The sequence below is a fragment of the Suncus etruscus genome, chromosome 17, assembly GCF_024139225.1.
Source record: "Suncus etruscus isolate mSunEtr1 chromosome 17, mSunEtr1.pri.cur, whole genome shotgun sequence".
NCBI lineage: Eukaryota > Metazoa > Chordata > Mammalia > Eulipotyphla > Soricidae > Suncus > Suncus etruscus.
In genome coordinates this window covers 36702911-36728076 of record NC_064864.1, presented here as the reverse complement: position 1 = coordinate 36728076, position 25166 = coordinate 36702911, and the positions used below count along the sequence as shown (strand labels likewise).

Genomic DNA, 25166 nt, shown 5'->3' with positions numbered 1-25166 from the left:
TCCCCAAAAAAACCAACAAAATCATTGCATTTTATTTATTTAGGGGCCACACCCAGCTGTACTTTGGATTTACTCCTGGCTCTGTGCTAAGCAGAGCTTGGGAGACAGAGCAGAGCTTGGGAGACTGGATGTGGTGCTGGGGATTGAATCCAGGTCAACCACTATCTCTATGCACTATCTCTCCATTCCCAGCAGACATCTTAATAGGGAGCAGACCTTTTTGATGTATTGCACTCAGTGCAATAAACAGAACAGTAGATATTGAGGATTTTAGTAGAATAGTAGATACAGGTGATTATAGAAGAATAGACTACATAGGTGATTTTAGAGGAAGATGTTTAAAAACAAAATGGGGGCCCGGAGAGATAGCACAGCGGCGTTTGCCTTGCAAGCAGCCGATCCAGGACCAAAGGTGGTTGGTTCGAATCCCGGTGTCCCATATGGTCCCCCGTGCCTGCCAGGAGCTATTTCTGAGCAGACAGCCAGGAGTTACCCCTGAGCACCACTGGGTGTGGCCCCAAAACAAACAAACAAACAAACATAAAATAAAAACAAAATGGATTTTTCCCTGTCTTAATCTTCAGAGATTTTTGTGCAAAAATATTTTATGTAAAACAGTTGTGTGCATATTTATATTTTTTTCTAATCCATGTATAAATCTGGATGTATATTGCCAGGAATGTAACTCAGCAGTTACATGGTTTGCATGTGTGAGACCTTGGTTAGATGTTTAGCTCTGTAATTAATAGGTAAATAAATAGATCTAAACATATCTTACTTTAATTCTTTTTTTTTTTTTTTTTTTGATTTTTGGGTCACACCCGGCAGTGCTCAGGGGTTACTTCTGGCTGCACGCTCAGAAATTGCTCCTGGCAGGCTCAGGGGACCGAATGGGATGCCAGGATTCGAACCAATGACCTTCTGCATGAAAGGCAAACGCCCCACCTCCATGCCATCTCTCCGGTCCGGATCTAAACATATCTTTATGTAGCATGTATATATATTTATTGGGTTTTTTGTTTTTTGTTTTTTTTTTTGGAGGGGGGGTCACAACAGGTAGCCTCCTGCATGCCAAACATGTTCAGCCTATGTTGGTCTTTAAGGAATAGTCAGATCCATATCCATTTTTTTTCTCTAGGTGAGAAACAATCAAATACAGGATCGTTCCCCCTTTTCAGTTTTTTTTAACTTTATCAGCTAATTAGTGAATCTAATAAGTAATCTATTTACCTATTTAGTAATCTATTAGTAATCGCCTAATTAGGAATTTTTTCTTTTTTTTTTTTTTGGTTTTTGGGTCACAGGTCACACCTGGCAGCACACAGGGGTTACTTCTGGCTCTACGCTCAGAAATCGCCACTGGCAGGCACGGGGGACCATATGGGATGTCAGGATTCGAACTAACAACCTTCTGCATGCAAAGAAAACGCCTTACCTTCATACTATCTCTTCAGTCCCCCTAATTAGGAATCTAATTATCTACTGATAATATTAAGTTCTTTGGTTTTGCTTTGGGGACTCTGTGTGTGTGTGTGTGGGGGGGTCACCCTTCATCTCACTGGTTAGGAAAGTAGCTCAGGAACAGTGTAGATTGGGAGTTGGAACTCAGACTCTTTCATCACTCCTACAAAACTTGCAGTCTAGCCCTTTGAGTCATCTTCCTGAGCCCAGTTATAATGTTTCTTGAGCAATATCTATTGTAGATAAAAATAACTTAGTGTCAGAAAACCTAACAGGGGCCAGACCTATTGTACAGCAGGTAGGGCGTTTGCCTTGCACACAGCTGATCTGGGTTTGAACCCCCAGCATCCCATGTGGTCCTCTGAGCCTGCCAGGAGTGATTTCTGAGCGAAGAACCAGCTGTAACCCCTGAGAACTGCCAGCTGTGGCTCGAAAACAGAAAACAAAATTAAAAACAAAAAGCATGTAACATACCTTAGACTCTGGAAAACCATTCATTGAGCTAATACCGCCCCACTGTGGGGAAAATTCTGGGACTCGATAGTTGGCTAGTTTCTCAGGGATTGACGGCTGCCGCCTGCAGCTTGCTTTTAGCTGATTGCATTATTCCCCTTCTTCGTGCTGACCCTGGAATGGATGAGTCAGCAGCAAGAGCATTGCACAAGAAACCCGACAGAGTCAAAGGAGAAAATGGATTTCAGCCAGGGGAGTTGAGCAGCCTCTTGGAACTTACTGAGCCAGCCAAGCTTCTAGCTTCTGCTGCTTTCCTGCCACTTTTATTAGTTAGAGGTTAACATAAATCGCCTGAGAGTCAGGATTGACGGACGTAATTGAGGGTATTTGTGCTAATTAACTCAGAAAAGGTGAAAGTAAAAAGTGATTTTATGGGTGTCCCTCATGAGTCGGTCTGATGGTATTTCCTTCCCATCACTTGAACTCTAGTTCCTAGAGAAGGAAGGAGAGAGGTCTGTCAGAGTAAGGTGCATCCTCTTAAGACAAATAATCAAACTTACCCTTTAAGTGTCTCAGTTTCTGGGCATTCACCTTGACCAGGTTACAAAGATTACTTGGGATTGGGAAAATTTTTGTTTGTTTGTTGTATCTTCCCTATTTGCTGCCTTCATAGCAGAGACTGAATCTCTCTCTCTCTCTCTCTCTCTCTCTCTCTCTCTCTCTCTCTCTCTCTCTCTCTTCTCTCTCCTCTCTCCTCTCTTCACTCTTCTCTCTCCTCTCTCTCTCTCTCTCTCTCTCTCTCTCTCTCTTCTCTCTCCTCTCTCCTCTCTTCACTCTTCTCTCTCCTCTCTCTCTCTCTCTCTCTCTCTCTCTCTCTCTCCCCTCTCTCTCTCTCTCTCTCTCTCTCTCTCTCTCTCTCTTTCTTTCTTTTTGGGTCACACCCAGCAGTGCTCAGGGGTTACTCCTGGCTTTACCTCAGAAATCGCTCCTGGCAGGCTCAGGGGACCATATGGGATACCGGTATTTGAACCACCGTCCTTCATCATACAAGGCAAACACCTTACTTCCATGCTATCTCTCTGGCCCTATAACTACCTCTCTCTCTCTCTCTTTTTTTTTTTTTTTTTTTGGTTTTTGGGCCACACCCGGCGGTGCTCAGGGGTTATTCCTGGCTATCTGCTTAGAAATAGCTCCTGGCAGGCACGGGGGGACCATATGGGACGTCGGGATTTGAACCAACCACCTTAGGTCCTGGATCGGCTGCTTGCAAGGCAAACACCGCTGTGCTATATCTCTGGCCCCATAACGATCTCTCTTATGTGAGGTCCTTGGTTCAATTCCCAGTACCCAACCCCATATATTGAGGAGTGGGGAGGGCTCTAGAGAAATAGTACAGTGGGTATTGTATTTACCTTGCACTTTGCATCCCCAACATTCCATATAATCCCTTGAATGCCTCCAGGAGTGTTCCTGAGCACAGAACCAGGAGTAATCCCTAAGCATCAATAGTATGGCCCAAAAGAAAACAAAAAAAGAGTGTGTGAACTTCTATGAGCCAGAAAAATAGTATAGTACAATGGTTAAGGTGCTTACCTTGCATGCCAGGAGTGGTTTCTAAGCAGTGAGCCAGGAAAAAGCCCTGAGCATCACTGGTTTGGCCCAAAATCCAAGGCAAACTATGTAAGAGAAATGACAAACATCTTCATTCAGTTTCTGAGTTGTTTCTGCTCATTCATTCAATTTGAGTTGGCAACAAAGATTACTTGAGCTTAGGAAGATCCATTTTTGGTATCTTTCCTTTTCCTGGCTTCATATATAGTGTGTGTGTGTGTGTGTGTGTGTGTGTGTGTGTGTGTGTGTGTGTGTGTGTGTGTGTGTGTGTGTGTGTATTTTGCATATTTCTCTAAAGGAAGAGACTTAAGGGGCCAGAGCAGTGATTCAGCAGTAGAGCGTTTGCTTGCATGCGGCTGACCTAGGATGGACTGCAGTTGGATCCCTCAGCATCCCATATGGTTCCCCTAGCCAGGAGTGATTTCTGAGTGCATAGCCAGGAGTAACCCCTTGAGTGTTACCAGTGTGGCCCAAAAACCATTAAAAAAAAACAAACAAACAAGATCTAAGAGGAGGAGAGAGTGATGCCTAGTAGATAGGCTATAGGAAAGTCCCTTTCCTAAAGGAAGAATTCTGGTTCCCTTTATTCTGTTACTATGACTGGGATTGGCATCCAAGCATAATTGCTTGGATATTGTGTTCGCTATAGGGGTCACACATCTAGTTTAGGGACTCACCAGGAGTTGTTGGCCTAGTGTTTTTATGTTGTGCTTGTACTAAGTGGGGTGCTTCTGCACTTTTTTTTTTTTTTTTGGCAACTTCACAACTAATTGGCGGTGCCTGTGCTTTGTCTCAAATACCTTCTCCCCTGCCCCAATAGCGGGAGGAAGGGGCAGCAAAAATAGAAAGGTACCCATGAACTTTTTTTTTAAGTGCTTGCCAGGATTCAGGTTATTTTTGGATGTGGGGGGGGTCTGACACCTCTTGGTTCTCAGGGGTTATTCCTAACTCTGCTTTCGGAAACCACTCCTGGTGTGTTATGAGGACCATCTGGAAAGCCGGGATCAAACCGGGGTTGGCATGTGCTAGGCAATTGCTCTATTCACTGTACTATCTCTCCAGTTTTTATCAATTTTTTTTCTTAATCTAATGATACATTCTGTGGATTTGCTTGACATTATTTGTTTTTTTGTTTTGGTTTTTTTTTGGCCACACACCCATTTGATGCTCAGGCGTTACTCCTGGCTAAGAGCTCAAAAATTGCCCCTGGGGCCCGGAGAGATAGCACAGTGGCGTTTGCCTTGCAGCAGCCAATCCAGGACCAAAGATGGTTGGTTCGAATCCCGGTGTCCCATATGGTCCCCCGTGCCTGCCAGGAGCTATTTCTGAGCAGACAGCCAGGAGTCACCCCTGAGCACCGCCAGGTGTGGCCCAAAATCCAAAAAAAAAAAAAAAAAATTGCCCCGGCTTGGGGGGACCATATGGGACGCCGGGGGATCGAACCATGGTCCTTCCTTGGTTAGTGCTTGCAAGTAAGCGCTTGCAAGGCAGACACCTTATCTCTAGCGCCACCTCGCTGGCCCCAATTATTTGTAATTGTTGTTGTTGAGGTTGTTTTAAAGCTATCACTACCAGGGGCCGGAGAGATAGCATGGAGGTAAGGCATTTGCCTTTCATGCAGGAGGTCATCGGTTCAAATCCCGGCATCCCATATGGTCCCCCGTGCCTGCCAGGAGCAATTTCTGAGCCTGGAGCCAGGAATTACCCCTGAGCACTGCTGGGTGTGACCCAAAAACCACAAAAAAAAAAAAAAAAAAAAAGCTATCACTACCAAACGTTGAAATTTTTTTTCTTTTCAGTTTCCAAAAAACAACTTACAGCAAAATGAATAACCCAGCTATCAAGAAGCTAGGAAATCACATTATCAAATCTCCAGAAGACAAGCGAGAATACCGTGGACTAGAGCTGGCCAATGGTATCAAAGTACTTCTCATCAGTGACCCCACAACGGATAAGTCCTCAGCAGCCCTTGATGTACACATAGGTACTGTAATTGAAAAATGTAATTTTAAGTTGTTCTGTTTCATTGTCTAATGTTTACATTTTTTTTGACTTTTTTTTTTTATTTAAACACCTTGATTTACATACATGATTGTGTTTGGGTTTCAGTCATGTAAAGAACACCACCCATCACCAGTGCAACATTCCCATCACCAATGTCCCAAGTCTCCCTCCTCCCCACCCGACCCCCGCCTGTACTCTAAACAGGCTCTCCATTTCCCTCATACATTCTCATTATAAGGAAAGTTCAAAATGTAGTTATCTCTCTAACTAAACTCATCACTCTTTGTGGTGAGCTTCCTGTGGTGAGCTGGAGCTTCCAGCTCTTTTCTCTTTTGTGTCTGAAAATTATTATTGCAAGAATGTCTTTCATTTTTCTTAAAACCCATAGATGAGTGAGACCATTCTGCGTTTTTCTCTCTCTCTCTCTGACTTATTTCACTCAGCATAATAGATTCCGTGTACATCCATGTATAGGAATATTTCATGACTTCATCTCTCCTGACAGCTGCATAATATTCCATTGTGTATATGTACCACAGTTTCTTTAGCCATTCATCTGTTGAAGGGCATCTTGGTTGTTTCCAGAGTCTTGCTATGGTAAATAGTGCTGCAGTGAATATAGGTGTAAGGAAGGGGTTTTTGTACTGTATTTTTGTGTTCCTTAATGTTTACATTTAATAGAACCATTTTGATATAGAACCATTTTTAATAGAACCATATTGATGCAAATGAGGGCATGGTAAATACCACTTATTGTACCTTGGAGGCCTATACAACTAATGATAGGCAGTGACAAAGTCAGTATGTTTACCAAGGCCATCATTAGGTTCCCAGATAAGTTGATTAGACAGCAAGAAAATTTACTCCCATCCTCTGCAGTAACAACTCTAATGCTTTCTTTGTTTGCATACATTTTTGGTATACTGAGAAATAATATATTTTGGTATACTGAGAAATTCTTTCCCCCTTATTTTGTAGATTCTTTTGTATACACTTCTACTACATTTAAAGCTATAACATGCCTTCTTCCCAGTCTGGCAATAATATGAGCAGTTTTCATATGGGAGAGATTAACACAGGACCTTTTGTTTTGTTTTTGGGCCACACTCGACAGCACTCAGGTGTTACTCCTGGCTCTGTGCTCAAAAATCGCTTCTGGCAGACTCGGGAATCAAACCCAGGTTCATCCTGGGTCGGCTGTATGTAAGGCAAATGCCCTACTTCAGCCCTCAACACAGGGCCTTTTTAAATGAAGTGATCATTTCATCCTCTCTGCATGGTCTCAATATTGCTTAAATAAACGAATGAGTTAAAAAAGTACCTTCTTGGGCCCGGAGAGATTGCACAGCGGCATTTGCCTTGCAAGCAGCCGATCCAGGACCAAAGGTGGTTGGTTCGAATCCCGGTGTCCCATATGGTCCCCCGTGCCTGCCAGGAGCTATTTCTGAGCAGACAGCCAGGAGTAACCCCTGAGCACCTCCGGGTGTGGCCCAAAAACCAAAAAAAAAAAAGATAGTATAAGGGTTAAATAGCCTCTGTTAGCACTGCTGGATGTTCTAGGTATGGCACCAAAACAAAAAACAATACAAAGAAAGGGTTTCCTATTTTTCTTTTTTGTTTTTGGGTCATACCCAGTGGTGATGAGGGCTTACACATGGCTCTGCATTCCTGCCTGGCTCAGGAGACCATATTTGATGTCAGGGATCTAAAGCAGTTGGTTATGTGCAAGGCAAGTGCCTTTCCTGCTATACTCTCTCTCTGGCACCTGTACTTGATAGCTTTTAACGTTAAAAATTTTTATTTTACTTATATATATTTTCTCTTTCAGGTTCATTGTCAGACCCTCCGAATATTGCTGGCTTAAGTCATTTTTGTGAACATATGCTGTTTTTGGGAACAAAGAAATACCCTAAAGAAAATGAATACAGCCAGTTTCTCAGCGAGCATGCAGGAAGTTCGAATGCTTTTACTAGCGGAGAGCATACCAATTACTATTTTGATGTTTCCCACGAACACTTAGAAGGTGCACTAGACAGGTATGCTAAGTTCACCCAGTGAATTTTATAACTTTGCACTTACCACATAATTATAATTTTTTAAAAAGGTGTCTTTGGGGCCGGCATGGTGGTGCTAGAGATAAGGTGCCTGCCTTGCCAGCGCTAGCCTAGGACGGACCGCGGTTCGATTCCCCATCGTCCCATATGGTCCCCCAAGCCAGGAGCGACTTCTGAGCACATAGCCAGGAGTAACCCCTGAGCGTCACCGGGTGTGGCCCAAAAACCAAAAAAAATGATGTCTTCATTGCACTCTCTCTTAACAAAAGGTTTTTAGTTAGCACTTTTTTTCTTATGTTATATAAAGAAGAAAATTAGGAATGTAATATAAATGCCTTGTGGGGTGGTGTCCTGGGTCTCCTGTTTGACAGTGCTGGGTTTTAGATGGTCTTCTTTTTCTAGTCTCAAGGATACTCAGCAGATGTAGATGTTTTTATCCATTGTCAATGCTGATGATACTTGTTTGTTTTGGGCCACACCAACTGTGCTCACAGCTTACTCCTGGCTCTGTGCTCAGTGGTTACTCCCGGTGGTTCATGCATCCTACTTCCTGTAATATCTTTTTAGACCCTCTGATGAAATTTTTTGAAAGTATCTCCTTGAGTAAGCTCAGTTGATACCAGTCTAATTTCTTGATCACTTTATTATTATTATTATTGTTATTATTATTGTTATTATTATTATTATTATTTGTTTTGTTTTGTTTTGTGTTTTGTTTTTGGGCCACACCCGGCGGTGCTCAGGGGTTACTCCTGGCTGTCTACTCAGAAATAGCTCCTGGCAGGCACGGGGGACCATATGGGACACCGGGATTCGAACCAACCACCTTTGGTCCTGGATTGGCTGCTTACAAGGCAAATGCCGCTGTGCTATCTCTCCGGGCTCTATTATTATTTTTGATTTTTATTTTTCTTTGTGTATTTTTTTTGTTGTTGTTGTTTGGGTCACACCTGACTGCGCTCAGGAGTCACTCCTGGCTGTACGGGGGACCATATGGGATGCTAGGATTCGAACTGCCATTCTTCTACATGCAAGGCAAACACCCTACCTCCATGCTATCTCTCCGGCCCCCTGTTATTACTATTATTAAGCTCAGTTGATACCAGTTGAATTTCTTGACCACTTTATTATCATCATCATCATCATCATCATCATCATCATCATCATCATCAGCCACACAATGCTGCTTATAGCTTACAGCTGGTTTTGCGCTCAGGATCACTCCTGGCGAGCCTTATGGGACCATGTTGGGTGTTGAAGATGTAAATGCCCTACCTGCTGCACTGCCACTGCAGTCCCTCATAGGTATAGGGTGTGTGTGTGTGTGTGTGCGCGCGTGCGTGCGTGCGTGTGTGTGTGTGTGTGTGTGTGTGTGTGTGTGTGTGTGTGTGTGTGTGTGAGATCCAGGGCCTTATGCAAACTGGCACACTACTTATACTGCTGCTCCCTAATCTCCCTAGTCCTTTCAGTTTTCTCAATAGCCAGTAAGTGTGAAAGTTTGCTTTTATCACTGATAAGAGTTATCTAAATATATTTTCTTCAGCGAATTATCAAGCAAATACAATTTTGGATATTTTTGATGGGTCTAGAAGAAAATTCGACTGCTAATCGTATCTTTTTGTTTTTATTTTTTTTTGTTTGCTTTTTGGGCCACACCCAAAAGTGCTTAGGGTTTATTCTTAGCTTTGAGCTCAGGGGTCAAGGGTCAGGCCTGGTGGTGCTTGGGGGGACCATATGTAATGCTGTGGATCTAACCTGGGTTGGTTGCATGCAAGGCAAATGCCCTACCCACTGTGCTATAGCTCTAACACCAAATTATCTTTTTTGTTTTTTGTTTTATTTTTGGATCACACCCAGCAGTCAGCGGTCAGCAGTCACTCCTGGCTCTATACTCAGAAATCGCTCCTGGCAGGCTCGTGGGACTATATGGGATGCCGGGATTCAAACCACTGTCCTTCTGCATGCAAGGCAAACACCCTGCCTCCATGCTATCTCTCTAGCCCTATCTTTTTACTTAAAAAAAAAGTTTGAATTTGGTTGGCTGGAGTGATAGCATAGTGGTAGGGCATTTGCCTTGCATGCGGCTGACCCAGGATGGACCTGGGTTCGATCTCCAGCATCCCATATGGTCCCCTAAGCCAGGAGCAATTTCTGAGCACATAGCCAGGAGTAACCCCTGAGCACCACAGGGTGTGACCCAAAAATCAAAAAAAAAAAGTATGAATTTATTCCAGAGCACAAAACATATGAACAGGGCAGGGCCATAGAAGGGTACAACAGGTTGGACACTTGCCTTCCAGTTTTCAGCTCAGGTTCCATCCTTGGCAGGAGAGTGATACCTAAGTGCAGAACCAGGCATAACTCCCTGAGCATCACTGGATTTGGTGAAAAATAAAAATAGAAAACCATCCATAAAACCATTAACCGGGGCCGGAGCGGTGGCGCAAGCAGTAGGGCATTTATGAGATTGGGTCAGAGTAACCTCTTATTTATCCTAGATTAAAGGCAACAACTGAGGTTTTTTGTTTTGTTTTATTTTGTTGTTTTTTTTTGTGGGGTGGGGACCACACCTAGCAGTACTCAGGGGTACTCCTGGCTCTGTACTCAGAAATCACTTCTGGCTGATTCGAGGGGCCATATGGGATGCCTGAGATCGAAGCATCCTACTTGCTGTGCTATATTGCTCCAGCCCTACTTTTAGGGATTTTTTTATACATTTTTATATGTATTCCCAGAAGACTACCATTAATGAGTTCCCTGGTGGGATTTAGGGGTCATACATTAAATTTAGTTTACCACTTTACAAATTCTATACCAGCTGTTCATTTAATAGTTTCTCTATTATGAAATAGAAAAATGTGAGTAAGAGTATCTTTTTAAAAAAATCAATTGTTGTGGCCAGAGAGAGAGCACAGCGGAGAGCGTTTTTGCATGTGCCCAACCCAGGACAGACTCGGGTTCAATTCCCGGCATCCCATATGGTTCCCTAAGCCTGCCAGGAGAGATTTCTGAGTGCAGAGCCAGGAGTAACCCCTGAGTGCCGATGGGTGTGACCCACCCCACCCCCAAATTAGTTGTTGGGCTAGAGCGATATAACATCATTAGGGTGATTACCTTGCATGTGGCCAACCTTGGTTTGATCCCCAGCATCCCATATGGTGTTTTGAGCCTTTCAGGAGTAATTTCTGAGTACCCTTGGGTATGGCTCAAAAACCAAATAAATAAAATGATCAATTTTCATGTCACTGATCAAGTCAGATTGCTTATGTCTGGGGCCAGAGCAATAACACAGTGGGGTAGGGCATTTGCCTTGCACTTGCCTGACCCAGGTTTGGTCACCAGCATCCCTTATGGTCCCCCCCGAGCTTGCCAGGAGTAACCCTATAGTGCTGCTGGGTGTGGCCCAAAAACCAAAGAGAAAATAAAAGAAAAGATTTTCTGATGCCTTAATCAGTGACTTTTTTTTTGTTTGTTTTGTTTTTTGTTTTTTGTTTTTTTGATTTTTTGTTTTTGGGTCACACCTGGCAGCGCTCAGGCATTACTCCTGGCTCTACTATACTCAGAAATCGCTTCTGGCAGGCTTGGAGGACCATATGGAATGCTGGGATTCAAACCACCGTACTTCTGCGTGCAAGGCAAACACCTTATCTCCTTGCTATCTCTCCAGCTCAATCAGTGACTTTTTTAAAAAATAATTTTATTTTATTTATTTATTTTGGGTTTTTGGCCACACTTGGCAGCGCTCAGGGGGTACTCCTGGCTCTACTAAGAAATCGCTCTGGCAGGCTCGGGGGACCATATGGGATGCTGGGATTCAAACCACCATCCTTCTGCATGCAAGGCAAACACCTTACCTCCTTGCTATCTCTCCAGCTCAATCAGTGACTTTTTTTTTTTGTTGTTGTTGTTTTTGTTTTTTGGGTCACACCCGGCGGTGCTCAGGGGTTACTCCTGGCTGTCTGCTCAGAAATAGCTCCTGGCAGGCACGGGGGACCATATGGGACACTGGGATTTGAACCAACCACCTTTGGTCCCTGATCGGCTGCTTGCAAGGCAAACGCTGCTGTGCTATTTCTCTGGGCCCCAAACAGTGACTTTTTTTAAAAATAATTTTATTTTATTTATTTATTTTGGGTTTTGGGGCCATACCCGGCAGTGCTCAGGAGTTACTCCTGGCTCTGTGCTCAGAAATCACTCCTGGCAGGCTAGAGGTACCATATGAGATGATGGAGATTGAATTTGGGTGAGTCCCAGGTCAGCTACGTGCAAAGTAAATGCCTTGCTGCTGTGCTATCTCTCCAGACCTATCAGTGACTCTATGTGGATTATATTAGGTACTAGAGACTGCTTGTTCAGAAGTACTTTCTGTTTAGTTTGTTCATTTGTTTGCATATGGACTCCAGATAGTTGTTTTCCCTTTGTACTGGCATGCGTAAAGTACTTACTGCAATGTGATATTCATGGTGTGCTTAAAATAAATATTGAGTAATGATGTGTCTGTTCTCTTGGACAGCTATTAGATGCAGTTGCTGAGTTGTTTATAGACCCTGGAGTCTCTTAGACTGATGGATTAGTAGTTCTACCAGACAGAACTTTTATTCTTGATTTCATCTGTATTTTGGCTTTTGTTTTTATAAGAGGGTCTAAAGTTTCTTTAAAAGAACTCTTTTAAAAAGTTTCTTTAGGGCCGGGCGGTGGCGCTAAAGGTAAGGTGCCTGCCTTGCCTGCGCTAGCCTTGAACGGACCGCGGTTCGATCCCCCGGCGTCCCATATGGTCCCCCAAGCCAGGAGCGACTTCTGAGCGCATAGCCAGGAGTAACCCCTGAGCGTCACCGGGTGTGGCCCAAAAACCAAAAAAAAAAAAAAGTTTCTTTAAAAGAACTACTATGTTCTCAGTGAGCATACAGTTTTTTAAAGTAAGGGACAGATCAATAGTACAGAGGGTAAAGTGCTTGCCTTGCACGCGATTGACCCAGCTTCATTCCCTAGCATCCCATGTTCCCTAGTACAGAGCCAGGTGTAACACCGAGCACCTCTAGTTGTCATCCAAAAACCAAATCAAACCAAAACCAGAGTTATTGTATGAAATAGGAAGAGGGCTGGAAAGATCGTAAATAAGGTGGTCAAAGTTTCTGCCTGTGTGCAGCCAGTTGGGTTAAATACCAGCAACACTCTGGTTCCTCAGCCCCATCAAGAATGATTTCTGGGTCCGGAAAGACAGCACAGCAGTAGGGCATTTGCCTCGCACGCATCTGACCCAGGACAGACCTAGGTTCGATTCTCAGCATTCCATATGGTCCCCTGAGCCTGCCAGGAGCAATTTCTGAGCACAGAGCCAGGAGTAGTTCCTGGGTTATTGGGCTGGGTGTGGCCAAAAATTATTTTTTGAGAAGTGGGCAGGAGCAATATTACAGGGATTGCCACTTTTCTTTATGTAATGCTTCCTATGATTCCATCCTTGGCTCTGTTCTCAGTCCTCTGAGTACAACCAGAATTGACTTCTGAGTACAGAATTAAGAGTAGCCACCCCTTCCCAATGCTTTCCTCTCCTTTCCCCTTGCTCCTCCCCTTTATTCTACTTTTCCCTGCTTTCCTTCCTTCCATCGCTCCATTCTTTTTTCCTTTCTCCTTTCTTTTCCCCGCCCCTTTATTGCTCTTCCTTCCTCTTTTCTCCTCCTTTCCTTCCCTTTCCCCTTCTTTCTTTTTTCCTTTTTTTTTTTTTTTTTTGTTTTGGGCCACACCTAGTGATGCTCAGGGGTAACTCCTGGCTCTGCACTCAGAAATCGCTCCTGGCTTGGGGGACCATATGGGATGCCGGGGCATCGAACTGCGGTTCATCCTAGGCTAGCACATGCAAGGCGGATACTGCTTGCGCCACTACTCCAGCCCCTCCCCTTCTTTTTTGTGTTTTGGTATATGGCCAGTGATACTCAGGGCTACCCCTGACTCAGTGCCTGAGCTTCACCTTCCACTTGGTGTTTGGTGGCCAGTGATCAAACATTAGGATCCCACATGTAAAAATGTACCCTCTTTGAGTCATCTTCCTGGCCCTATATAGTTTATCTTAGTAGCAATTGTATTTATTTTTATAGAAGCTATATTTCCTATCTATTAATAGTCTTTCAAATGATTATGTTTTATGCTTGTAGGTTTGCACAATTTTTTCTGTGTCCCTTGTTTGATGAGAGTTGCAAAGACAGAGAGGTGAACGCAGTTGATTCAGAACATGAGAAGAATGTGATGAATGATGCCTGGAGACTCTTCCAGTTGGAAAAAGCTACGGGAAATCCCAAACACCCATTCAGCAAATTTGGGACAGGTTTGTCTAAAGTGGCTCTCATTTTCTTGACCTCATCCAAACCCATGGCCTCATTGTAGAGTATTACATTTAACAGTTCAGCATAGTATATCTCCGAACTCCTGTTTCCGATCTATCCTGTTATTTCTTTTTTTTTTGGTGGTGGTGGGAGGGGGACCACACTTAAAAGTGCTTAGGGGTTACTCCTGACTGAGCTCAGGAGTCATTCCTGGTGGGCCTTGAGAACCTTATGGGATGTTAGGAAATTGAACTGGATTGGCTACATGCAAGTCAAGTGCCCTACCAACTCTACTATTGCTCCAGGACCTACTTTGTTTTTGTTTTTGGGCCACACCCGATGACGCTCGGGTTACTCCTGGCTATGTGCTCAGAAATTGCTCTTGGCTTGGGGAATTGTATGGGATGCCAGACTATCGAACTGTGGTTTGTCCTAGGCTAGTACGCGCAAGGCAAATGCTTTACCTGCTTTAGCTACCACTCCAGCCCCTGGAACTACTCTTATTTCTTAAACCTGATTCTGTACTTAATTGAAGTGCCTGATTCCTGTTTAAACACCTATTGAGCTTTGTGGAGAAAATGATAGGTCGAGGGGCCAGCGAGGTGGCGCTAGAGCTAAGTTGTCTGCCTTGCAAGCGCTAGCCAAGGAACAAACCGAGGTTCGATCCCCCAGCGTCCCATATGGTCCCCCCAAACCAGGGGCGATTTCTGAGCCCTTAGCCAGGGGTAATCCCTGAGTATTAAATGGGTGTGGCCCAAAAAGAAAAACAGAAAACAAAAAACAAAAGAAAATGATAGGTCAAGAGAGACAATTGACCCATTATGAAGGAAGTAGCTTATTGGATAACAAAATATGATTTTAGAGTTTGTGAACATGAGGAATGAAGTGATTGGTGGCCCGAGATATTACAGAACAAAAGTACTTGCTTTGCACATGGCATTCCAGATTTGATCTCTGGTACTGCATCGTCTCCTGGGACCAGAGGTCCCAGTGGAAAGCCAAGAATAAACCCTGATTACTGCTGCATGTGCCCCCCCCCAAAAAAAAAAAGAATGAAGAAGTCAAGTGGATATATTCAGTGGATATTGTATATCAAACAAATCATGCTCTTGGTATTGAACTTTATTTATTTATTTTTTTTTTGTGGTTTTTGGGTCACACCCGGCAGTGCTCAGGGGTTATTTCTGGCTCCAGGCTCAGAAATTGCCCCTGGCAGGCACAGGGGACCATATGGGGCGCCGGGATTCGAACCGATGACCTCCTGCATGAAAGGCAAACGCCTTACCTCCATGCTATCTCTCTGGCCCCTTGAACTTTATATTTTATACTCAGCAGACTATTTCCCAAATTGTAGTAACAGTGACCTAAACATTTATTTTATCCTCTTAAGGGTTCCACTGGCCATCCCATTCAAATCAGAGTATTAGTGTTTAAGGAACAAAACAGTAAGGAATAGATATTAACCAGCATTTCAAAAGGAGAAAATAATATATCCTTTTAGTTTGAAATCTACCTTCCACGTGGAATTGCTGTTTTTAAAGCCCACATCAATCTTGTTGAATCTTCTGTTCCCACTGGCTCCACCTGTCCTCTTCTAGATCCACTAGAGAAATGGCTGTGTGGGTGAGTGGACAGACACAAATAGGAGGGCCCTGCTCTCAGAGAGCATCTGTCTCCAGGAAGATTTAGAAACAAAGGTGATAGTAAAAATGGAGATTATTTTGATATCATAATTGCATACTTTTTTAGTTTTTTTAATTGAAAATATATTTAAATGTTTAAATTGTACAAAAGAATTTAAGTTTTATATACACCTCCCAATACCAATAATCAGGAATAATATTTGTTAACTGGTTGCTATGATTTTAAGATACCACTTTTGAAGATTATAAAATCACATTGATTTGGACCAGAGAGATGGTACGGTGGCTAAGGCATTCATCTTGCATGCAGCTGATCCAGGTCCCATCCCCAGCACCCCATAGCCCCAAGCCCCGTGCCCCATCACCCCAAGCCCTGCCATGAGTGATCCTTGAGCACAGAGTTAGAAGTAAGCCTGATGTAGCCTGAAACAGAGTAAATAAAATTGTACAAATACAATATATATATATATATATATTTTTTAAATGCATGTATGAATTTGTGCTTATTGGCTATGTTAATTCTAGTAACTCTTTTGGTTGAGGGCTTTTCCTAGCCCTGTGTTCAGGAATTATTCTTGGCAGTGGTTAGGGCTTACTGTGGTACCAGGGGTCAAATCCAGATTTCTAGTATGCAATGTGCAATACGTAGAGGTATCTCTCTGGCCCTTTGATGAACTTTTCTTAAGATTACAGATCGGTGGTGGTGGTGGTGGGGGGTGAGTAATAACACAGCAGAGTGGTTGTTTGCCTTGCACAGGGCTGACCAGGATTTGATCCCTTGCATCCCATAGGGTCCTTCGAGCTTACCAGGAGTAATTTCTGAGCACAGTCAGGAGTAACTCCTGAACATTGCTGGGTGTGGCTCAAAATCTGAAAACCCCCTCCCTCAAAAAAAGAAAAAGATTACAGACAGGAACTCAAAGGGCTAAAAGGCATACTTTAATGTTGAATTTATTGTTTGTTTGTTTTTGGGCTGCACCCGGTGATGCTCAGGGGTTACTCCTGGCTATGCGCTCAGAAATCGCTCCTGGCTTGGGGGATCTCATATGAGATGCTGGAGGATCAAACCGAGGTCCGTTCTAGGTCAGCCATGTGCAAGACAAACACCCTACCACTGTGCTACTGCTCCAGCCTCATAATGTGGAATTCTTTCAGTTCACCCACACATGGCCAGATGAAGCCTTGCTAGTCCCTGAGCACTACCAGGTGTAGTCTTGTATACTGTGGGCCCCAGCACCAGTAGGTTAGAGCAGTGCATTTGCTAGGTCCAAGTACTAAATTTTTTTTTTTTTTTTTGGTTTTTGGGCCACACCCGGCGGTGCTCAGTGGTTACTCCTGGCTGTCTGCTCAGAAATAACTCCTGGCAGGCACGGGGGGACCATATGGGACACCGGGATTTGAACCAACCACCTTTGGTCCTGGATCGGCTGCTTGCAAGGCAAACACCACTGTGCTATCTCTCCGGGCCCCCAAGTACTAAATTTTTAGATCTTTCCAAGTATTTCCAGAGGACTGAAGGTACTGTACAAAGATTAATGGCCAATCGGTTCAATCTCTTGTACCACTAGGTCCTGAGAGCACCACCAGGAGTGAGCAACCAACAAACACTATTTGAACCTCATAGTCGTGTGTCACCCCCCCCCACCTCCCCCCAACCAGTACCTCCAGTACCTCAAATATAGAACCAGGAGTAGCCTTAAAGGACTGTAGTAACCTCCAAAATAAATGAACAGACAGAAAATAAACCCAAGTCTTGCCATGAATGAACCTGTGGCCCCTGAGCATTGCTTTGCATTCTTCCTCTACCTCCAAATGATAGAGAAGGCCTATAATAAGACAGTGGGTAGGATTCTTGCCTTGAACATAGCCAACCCTGGTTCAATATTCAGCATCCCATTTGGTCCCTTAAGTAAAAGCTAAGTATGGGGCCCGGAGAGATAGCACAGCGGTGTTTGCCTTGCAAGCAGCCGATCCAGGACCAAAGGTGGTTGGTTCGAATCCCGGTGTCCCATATGGTCCCCCGTGCCTGCCAGGAGCTATTTCTGAGCAGACAGCCAGGAGTGGCCCCTGAGCACCGCCAGGTACGTGCATGTATTTTGGGTGGAGCATGCACAGGTATCACTCCTGGCAATGTTTGGGGACCATACACTGTTCTGGGGGATCATTGAGTTGGCTACATACGAAGCAAACATTTAAACCCCTGCACTATCTCTCAGGTACCCTATAGACAGCTTTCTTTCATTTGGGTACCAATCTGATGCATGCATCCAGCCATAGTTGGAGAACCAGCATCATTTTATAATTTACAAATAATGTTTATGTTTCTTAGTTTTTGGAGACTCATGGTGGTGCTTAGGGCTTAATCTGTTCTCTCTGCTCTATACTCTGGCATCACACATGGCACACATGGCTCTGGGCACCATATGTGGTCTCAAATATCAAACCCAGACCAGATAAGCAAGCACTTAGCCACTGTACTGTCTTCTCATCTCAAACCCCATTTATTATTTATACAGTTGCACAGGGATTTATAGAATGTTTCTTCACCAGAGCAAGAGAAAGCATCTTTTCCTGTCAATGATCCAATAGGGACTTAGTATAGAAATTGTTTTACTACTAAAAGTAGTGATAGTTCTGTTTTTTAGATAGAGTACCTAGCACTCATGACCACCATTGCTAAGGGGAATGCTGTGGTTCCTGATGTGTCTGTGCCATATTGAATTGTTTGCAAGGGACCATAAGCATACATGGTGTATCAAGAAGGGCGTGTAGGGGCATTAAATGTATACTTAATAACAGAATAGTTAAGTACATAAAGTCAAACACAAACATTTGGTTACTAGGTAAATAATTTAGCTGCATGATTCACTTTTCCATCTGGTAATTCCAACTAGTATATAGCATTCTAAGATTAAATGTGAAATGTGATATTACTTATAAAGCACAGTGAGGAAGAATTCATCGATTGCTCAGTAGATGGGTAAATGGGAGCGATTATTAAGTAAGGATCACAGGCATGTGTTCTTTGGCTGTCATAGATCTTGTAGTTAATCATTAGTAGGTATGTGGCAGGAGACTGCTTGTTGCAGGCCAGGGTTATTGATTACCAGACTCAGTGAGATTTAAGGAGTTTTAAGTGGGTATTGCCCTTTTTCTAATCCAAGGTTTCTTTGGCTGTTTGCTGCTCAATAGTAATGCTGAATATAACTTTTCTTCCTTTCTCTTGATGTAGTGAAGGCTTTACAGTATGTAACATGATATGATGCATAGACTGTTAGGGTTCTTTGAATAAATGTAATTTTTATTTAAAAAAAAAAGGAATAAATTTTCAAAATTCTTTTATCCCAGTGATTGTTTCAATATATAGACAAGGGTGCTGCCATTGTGTGAAATGGTTGGAATAGCTTTCTTTTTCTTTCTCTTTCTTTAATAAATTATCTTAATCGAATCACCATGAAACATACAAAGTCATTCACAATGAGTTCCAGTCATATAGTGTGCCAACATCATTCACCAGTGCACGCTTACCTCCACAGAAACTTCCGTTTCTCTCCTTCCCCCACCTGCCTCTATTCTATTCTCTCTCTCTCTCTCTCTCTCTCTCTCTCTCTTTCTCTCTCTCTCTCTCTCTCTCTCTCTCTCTCTCTCTGTCTCTCTCTCTCTCTCCCTCCCTCCCTCTCCTTTTTTCCTTCAGACACTATGGTTTGCAATATTGTTACTGAAGGGGTATCATGCATATCACTTTACTTCCTTTTAGTCCCCTTCTCTTTGTGGCAATCATACCATGGACCAGTCTTTTTGATCCTCGTCACTATTGTCTTTGTGTATTATTAACATGCCATGTTTGTTCTTTTTTTAGCATCCCACTAGTTAGTGTGATTATTCTATGTCTATCCCCCTCTTTCTGACTCATGTCACTCAAAATAATACTCTGCTTATTTATCTATATAAGCAAATTTCCTGGCTTCATTTTTTTTTCTAATTTTGTATAGTATTCCACTGTATAGATGTCATAGTTTCTTTAACCACTTATTTGTTCTCAAATACTATAATCATAAATTTATCAAGTGGAACTGCTCTTTTTTTGTTTTTTTTTTTTTGGCTTTTGTGCCACACCTGTCAGCACTTGATTACTCCTGGCAGGCTTGGGGGACCATATGGGATGCCAGGTATTGAACTTGGGTCAGTCCCAGGTCAGCTACGTGCAAGGCAAATGCCCTACTGCTGTGCTATCGCTCCAGCCCAGACTGCTCTTTTAAATAGCTTGACGACATATTGTACTATAATTTAGTCCCAGGGGATCATATGGGGTGCTAGGGTTTGAACCCTGATGAGCCATGTGCAAGGCAAGTGCCCCACTGTCCTATCTCTCTGACCCTGTTGTAATATAATTAGGAAGTAACTACGCATCTTCCGAAAAAAGTTAAATGATAAGATTTAGTATTTTTTGTGGTCACAACAAGGAATGATCTTGTTTATTTATATTTTGTTTTGGGGCACACCTCATGGTATTCATGGGTTACTATTTGGCTTTGCACTCAGGAATTATTTCTGGCTGTTTGGGGGACCTTATGGTGCTCCGGGGATCATATGGAATGGCAGGGGTTGAACCTGAGTGGGCCAATTGCAAGGCCCTACCCTTACCCCATATACTATCGCTTCAACCCCAAGAAATGATTATAAAATGAAAGGATGATCCAGAGGATTTGCTCAAAGGACTAGAGTGCATGTTTGGATCATGTTTAATAAAAAAAAAAAAAACCAAAAAAGTAACCTCAGGAGACCTGGAAACCACTGCATGATGTCATGTATGTGTGGGTGGAATTTGAAGGCATGTTTGTTTTTCTAACCACTGACAAGTCTGCTGTAAACTTATTAAGCAAAATATGAGGAAATACAAACACCTGAGATTTGAGTGACTCATATCTCTACAAAAGTATAGAAAATGAGATCTTTTGCAAATACTGTTATCAGCTTACTTTAGAAACCTAAACTAATGTTGAATTTTCTGTAATAGAGGTTCTTTTCCTGTTTTATTTGGCCATACCTGGTTCAGTGCTCAGAGGTCATTGACAGTGCTTGGGCTACCATTGATGGTACCAAGATTAGCCAAGGTCATGCTTATAGACTCATGTAGGTGAGCACATCAACCTCTACGGTCTCTCTGGCCCCCACCCCCTTTGTTGCCTCTGTTTTTTGGGCCGTACTCAACAGTACTCCTGGACTACTCCTGGCACAGTACTCTGGGCCAATCCTGATAGCTTGTAAAGTCACTTTCAGTATCTATCGAAGTGATACGCCATTTGATCATGGGAATCCATTTTTGGACATATGATCTGATATTCTAGAGAAGAACAACTGCAGTTGTACACAGGGAACATTACAAGAATGTACAATAAACATTTCCCTGAAGGGTAGCTCCTATTGGTGTTTAAACATCAGTCCTGGTTGCACTCAGGACCATGTGGAGTTGGGATTAAATTTGAGAACTACTCCATGCAAAGCATGAGTTCAAGTCCTGTTTGTGATCTGTTCATGAGGATTGTAGACTATATTACATAGCAAAAAAAAAAAAAGAATATAGTCATAGCAGTGAAAATGAGCAAACTAGGTAATGTATTTTATATAAAAATATAAATGGGCTGGAGCAGTGGCACAAGTGGTAAGGCATCTGCCTTGCCTGCACTAGCCTAGGACAGACCCTGGTTCGATCCCCCAGCGTCCCATATGGTCCTCCAAGCCAGGAGTGATTTCTGAGCACATAGCGAGGACTAACCCCTGAGCGTTATTGGATGTGGCCCAAACACACACACACACACACACACACACACACACACACACACACGTAAACTGCATGGTCTGGAGTGATAGCAGAGTGGTAAGGCATTTGCCTTGCATGCAGCTGACCCAGGACAGACTTGAGTTTGATTCCCAGCTTCCCATATGGTTTCTCAAGCCTGGCAGGAGTGATTTCTGAGTGCAAAGCCATGAGGGACCCCTGAGCGCCACCAGATGTGGCAGGAATCCCACCCCTCAAAAAATGTAAACTGCAGAATATTTGGTATGGAATTTTCTGTAAAATTTGGAGATGGTCAAAACATATTGTATATTGTCAATAAATGTATGAGTCCTTAAACTTGGGGTGCAAAGAGCACAGGTCTGGGGGGATTTTTGCTTTTAAAAAAAGGAAGAGAGGGACCAGAGAGATAGCACAGCGGTAGGGCATTTGCCTTGCACGCAGCCAATCCAGGACAGATGATGGTTTGAATCTAGACATCCCATATGGTCCTCTGGGCCTGCCAGAGTGAAGTGTGAAGTCTGTTTCACAATTGTTTCCCTTGGAACCCACTAGAATCCTCCTAGTCGCCAGCTTCAGCTCCTGCTAGCATATTCCTTAGTGATAAAATGTAACCTCTGCTTCCGAAGAACTGGATTTAAATCTTTGATTTATCACTGGTCAGCTGAGAATCTGTGCATGTTCAACTTCTATAAATCCTTGTTTTCCTACCTTACTAGATTTTAAATGAGGTTGTTCAGGGGAAGTGGTTAGCAAAGTCTCACAGTAATGATAGTAACTTATAATAGCAATATAGCAATACAAAAAACTGATCAATAGTCATGTGTAAAACATCAGAACTTTGGAAAAATCCTGATAGATGGTTCTAGCTTGAAGGGCCAGTGAGTTTGATGAACTCAAGAATGGTGTTAGAGAAATACTATTCACTTTTTCTTTTTCTTTTTTACTTTACAATATTGCGGAGCTTGGGAAGAAAGTAAAAACAGCAAAATAAGGCAAGAAATGAGTTTGTGAGGAAACAGCAGGCATTCCTTGATATACACATGGATAAAAGGCTAAGTGGGAGGCACTTGAAAGGAGAAGGTGGCCCTGCTATTCAACATGCTCTCCTGTCCTCAGTATTTCCACAAATTGGTAGTTGGATCTACAGATTTGAGCAGAATTTGTTTGACTTCTTTTTGTTATTTTTTGTTTTGGGGCCACACCTGGCAATGCTTAGGAGTTACTCCTGGAGGGCTCAGAACACCAAATGGGATGCTGGGGATTGAATCCAGGTCGGCTGTATGCTAGGCAAACACTCTACATGCTGTTTTACCCCTCTGGCCCATGTTGGTTTTTTTTATATTTTAATGTATTTAGGGATATAAAAATATTTGATATGTTTCGATCCACATAGTCATATCTTTATTTCCTGTGTTTTCCTATGAATTCTGTTGTCCCTGTTTTTCCTCACCATTGCCATGAGCTGTGGAAAACTAGGAATTTACTGAATACTAGAATTGATGGAAATAGACATTTCTTCTTTTTTTTTTTTTTTTTTTTTTTGTGGTTTTTGGGTCACACTCGGCAGTGCTCAGGGGTTATTTCTGGCTCCAGGCTCAGAAATTGCTCCTGGCAGGCACAGGGGACCATATGGGGCGCCGGGATTTGAACCGATGACCTCCTGCATGAAAGGCAAACGCCTTACCTCCATGCTATCTCTCCGGCCCGGAAATAGACATTTCTTAAGTCCCCTTTCTTGTAACTCACATCTTTTGCTTTCATGTACTTCCAAGCTGTAAGAGAGTCCTATCTTAATTTTATAGGAACATCATGGATTTCAAAAGGCCATAGTTTCTTCTAGGGCTTTTTTTTTTGGGGGGGTGGCACACCTCCTAGGCTAGTGCTGGCAAGGCAGACACCTTACCTCTAGCGCCACCACGCTGGCCCCTCTTCTAGGGTATTTTTTAAAAACAAGACTAGGGACTGGGTGATAGCACAGTGGTAGGGAGTTTGCCTTGCACATGGATGACCCGGGACGGACCCAATGGATGACCCGGGATGGACCCAGTTTGATCCTGGACATCCCATATGGTTCCCCTAATTTGCTAGGAGCAGAGCCAGAGTGCAGAGCCAGGAGTAATCCTGAACACTGAGAGGTGTAGCCCAAAAACCAAAAACCAAAAACAAACAAACAAAAAACAACCCACAAATGGGAGATGACAGTGATAACAGAAGTAGGGTGTTTGCCTTGCACGTAGGTGACCCAGCACAGACCCAGGTTCAGTCCCTAGCATTCCATCTGGTCCCCTGAACCTGCCAGGAGCAATTTCTGAGCACAGAGCCAGGACTGACCTGACCAAAGACACCCCCCCCCATAAAAAAGGCAACCAAAAAACAAACAAACCAAGTGGGCCGGAGAGATAGCATGGAGGTAGGACATTTGGCTTGCATGCAGAAGGATGGTGGTTCGAATCCCAGCATCCCATATGGTCCCCCATGCCTGCCAGAGCGATTTTTGAGTGTAGAGCCAGGAGGAACCCCTGAGCACTGCCGGGTGTGACCCAAAAACCAAAAAAAAAAAACAAAAAAATCAAGACTGTTAACAGTATAAGGAACCTTTTATCATTGGCAGTGGGTGTTTTAAATGAGGTGGTGGTGTGGTGAGGATCCTGGAACTACTGCTATGAGTTGGAGGCTTAGTGGTACTCCTAATGGTGTTTGGACCCTTTCTTCTTCTTCGCCTTTTAAAAATTCCCTTCCCATGGGGCTGGAGAGAGAGCATGGAAGTAAGGTGTTTGCCTTGCATGCAGAAGGTTGGTGGTTCGAATTCCGGCATCCCATATGGTTCCCTGAGCCTGCCAGGAGGGATTTCTGAGTATAGAGCCAGGAGTAACCCCTGAGCGCTGCCGGGTGTGACCCAAAAACAAAAATAAACAAATAAATAAATAAAAAATCCCTTCCTCTCTATTCCCATTGTGGTGGTGGTGGTGGTGGTAGTGACCAGGTATTGCACAGACCTGGCTGGGGTGCTCACAGAGTTTTAATAAAAGTTGTGGTATTTGTGTCAGAGGTTGGACATTAGGTGGCAGTGTTTGTATATTCAACCATAGTGCTCACTAAGTTTTGCACACCATAGTTGTTTGTTATTGGTTTTGTTTTTGGGGGGGGTTCACATCGGTGGCGCTCAGGGGTTACTCTGGCTCTGCGCTCAGAAATCGCTCCTGGCTGGCTCGGGGTCACCATATGGGAAGCCGGGATTTGAACCACTGTTCATCCTATTATGTTGGCCACGTGCAAGGCAAACTACCTGATGCTGTGCTCTCTCTCTGGCCCCTTACACTACCTTAGTTGTGCTTACAGACATGCTTACTGGTGTGCTCATTCTTAGGTGAACCACACAGGTTGTAGTTGTGCTTGCTGGGGCAGTGTGGTTGGAAATCTCTTTTAAGTGCCCGGAATAGCAGATACCAGAGCTATCTGGATCACACTCAGCATATGTGGGATACTAGGAATTTGGATTCATGCCTATGCTTACAAGGCAGGTGCTCGAAGCTGCACGCTATTTCTCCATGCCACATATGGATTGTTAGAGGAAAGTTGTCTGGACTATTTACAAAGCTTTCTTCTCTACTGTATAGATAGTTGCTTGCTTTTTTTTTTTGAGGGAGGTGCACACCTGGCAATGCTCAGGGATTACTCCTGATTTGCACTTAGGAATCACTACTGGTGGTGCTCAGGAGACCATCTGGAGTGCCTGGATCAAACCCAGATTAGCCATATGCAAGGAAAGCCTACCATACTATCCAGCTCCATATATAGCCAGTTTCTGTGATGATACATACCC

At 43.5% G+C, this 25166-nt stretch overlaps 1 protein-coding gene across 2 annotated transcripts in view; it reads left to right on the top strand.

The window, feature by feature from the left end:
* Window positions 1-25166, top strand: part of IDE (insulin degrading enzyme) — a 113729-nt gene that overhangs the window by 29239 nt on the left and 59324 nt on the right. For both annotated transcript variants that reach the window (XM_049790823.1, XM_049790822.1), the window contains exons 2-4: window positions 5325-5509; window positions 7358-7565; window positions 13733-13902. In XM_049790823.1, coding sequence (XP_049646780.1) covers window positions 5325-5509; window positions 7358-7565; window positions 13733-13902 — 563 coding nt within the window. The remainder of the gene's footprint in view (window positions 1-5324; window positions 5510-7357; window positions 7566-13732; window positions 13903-25166) is intronic.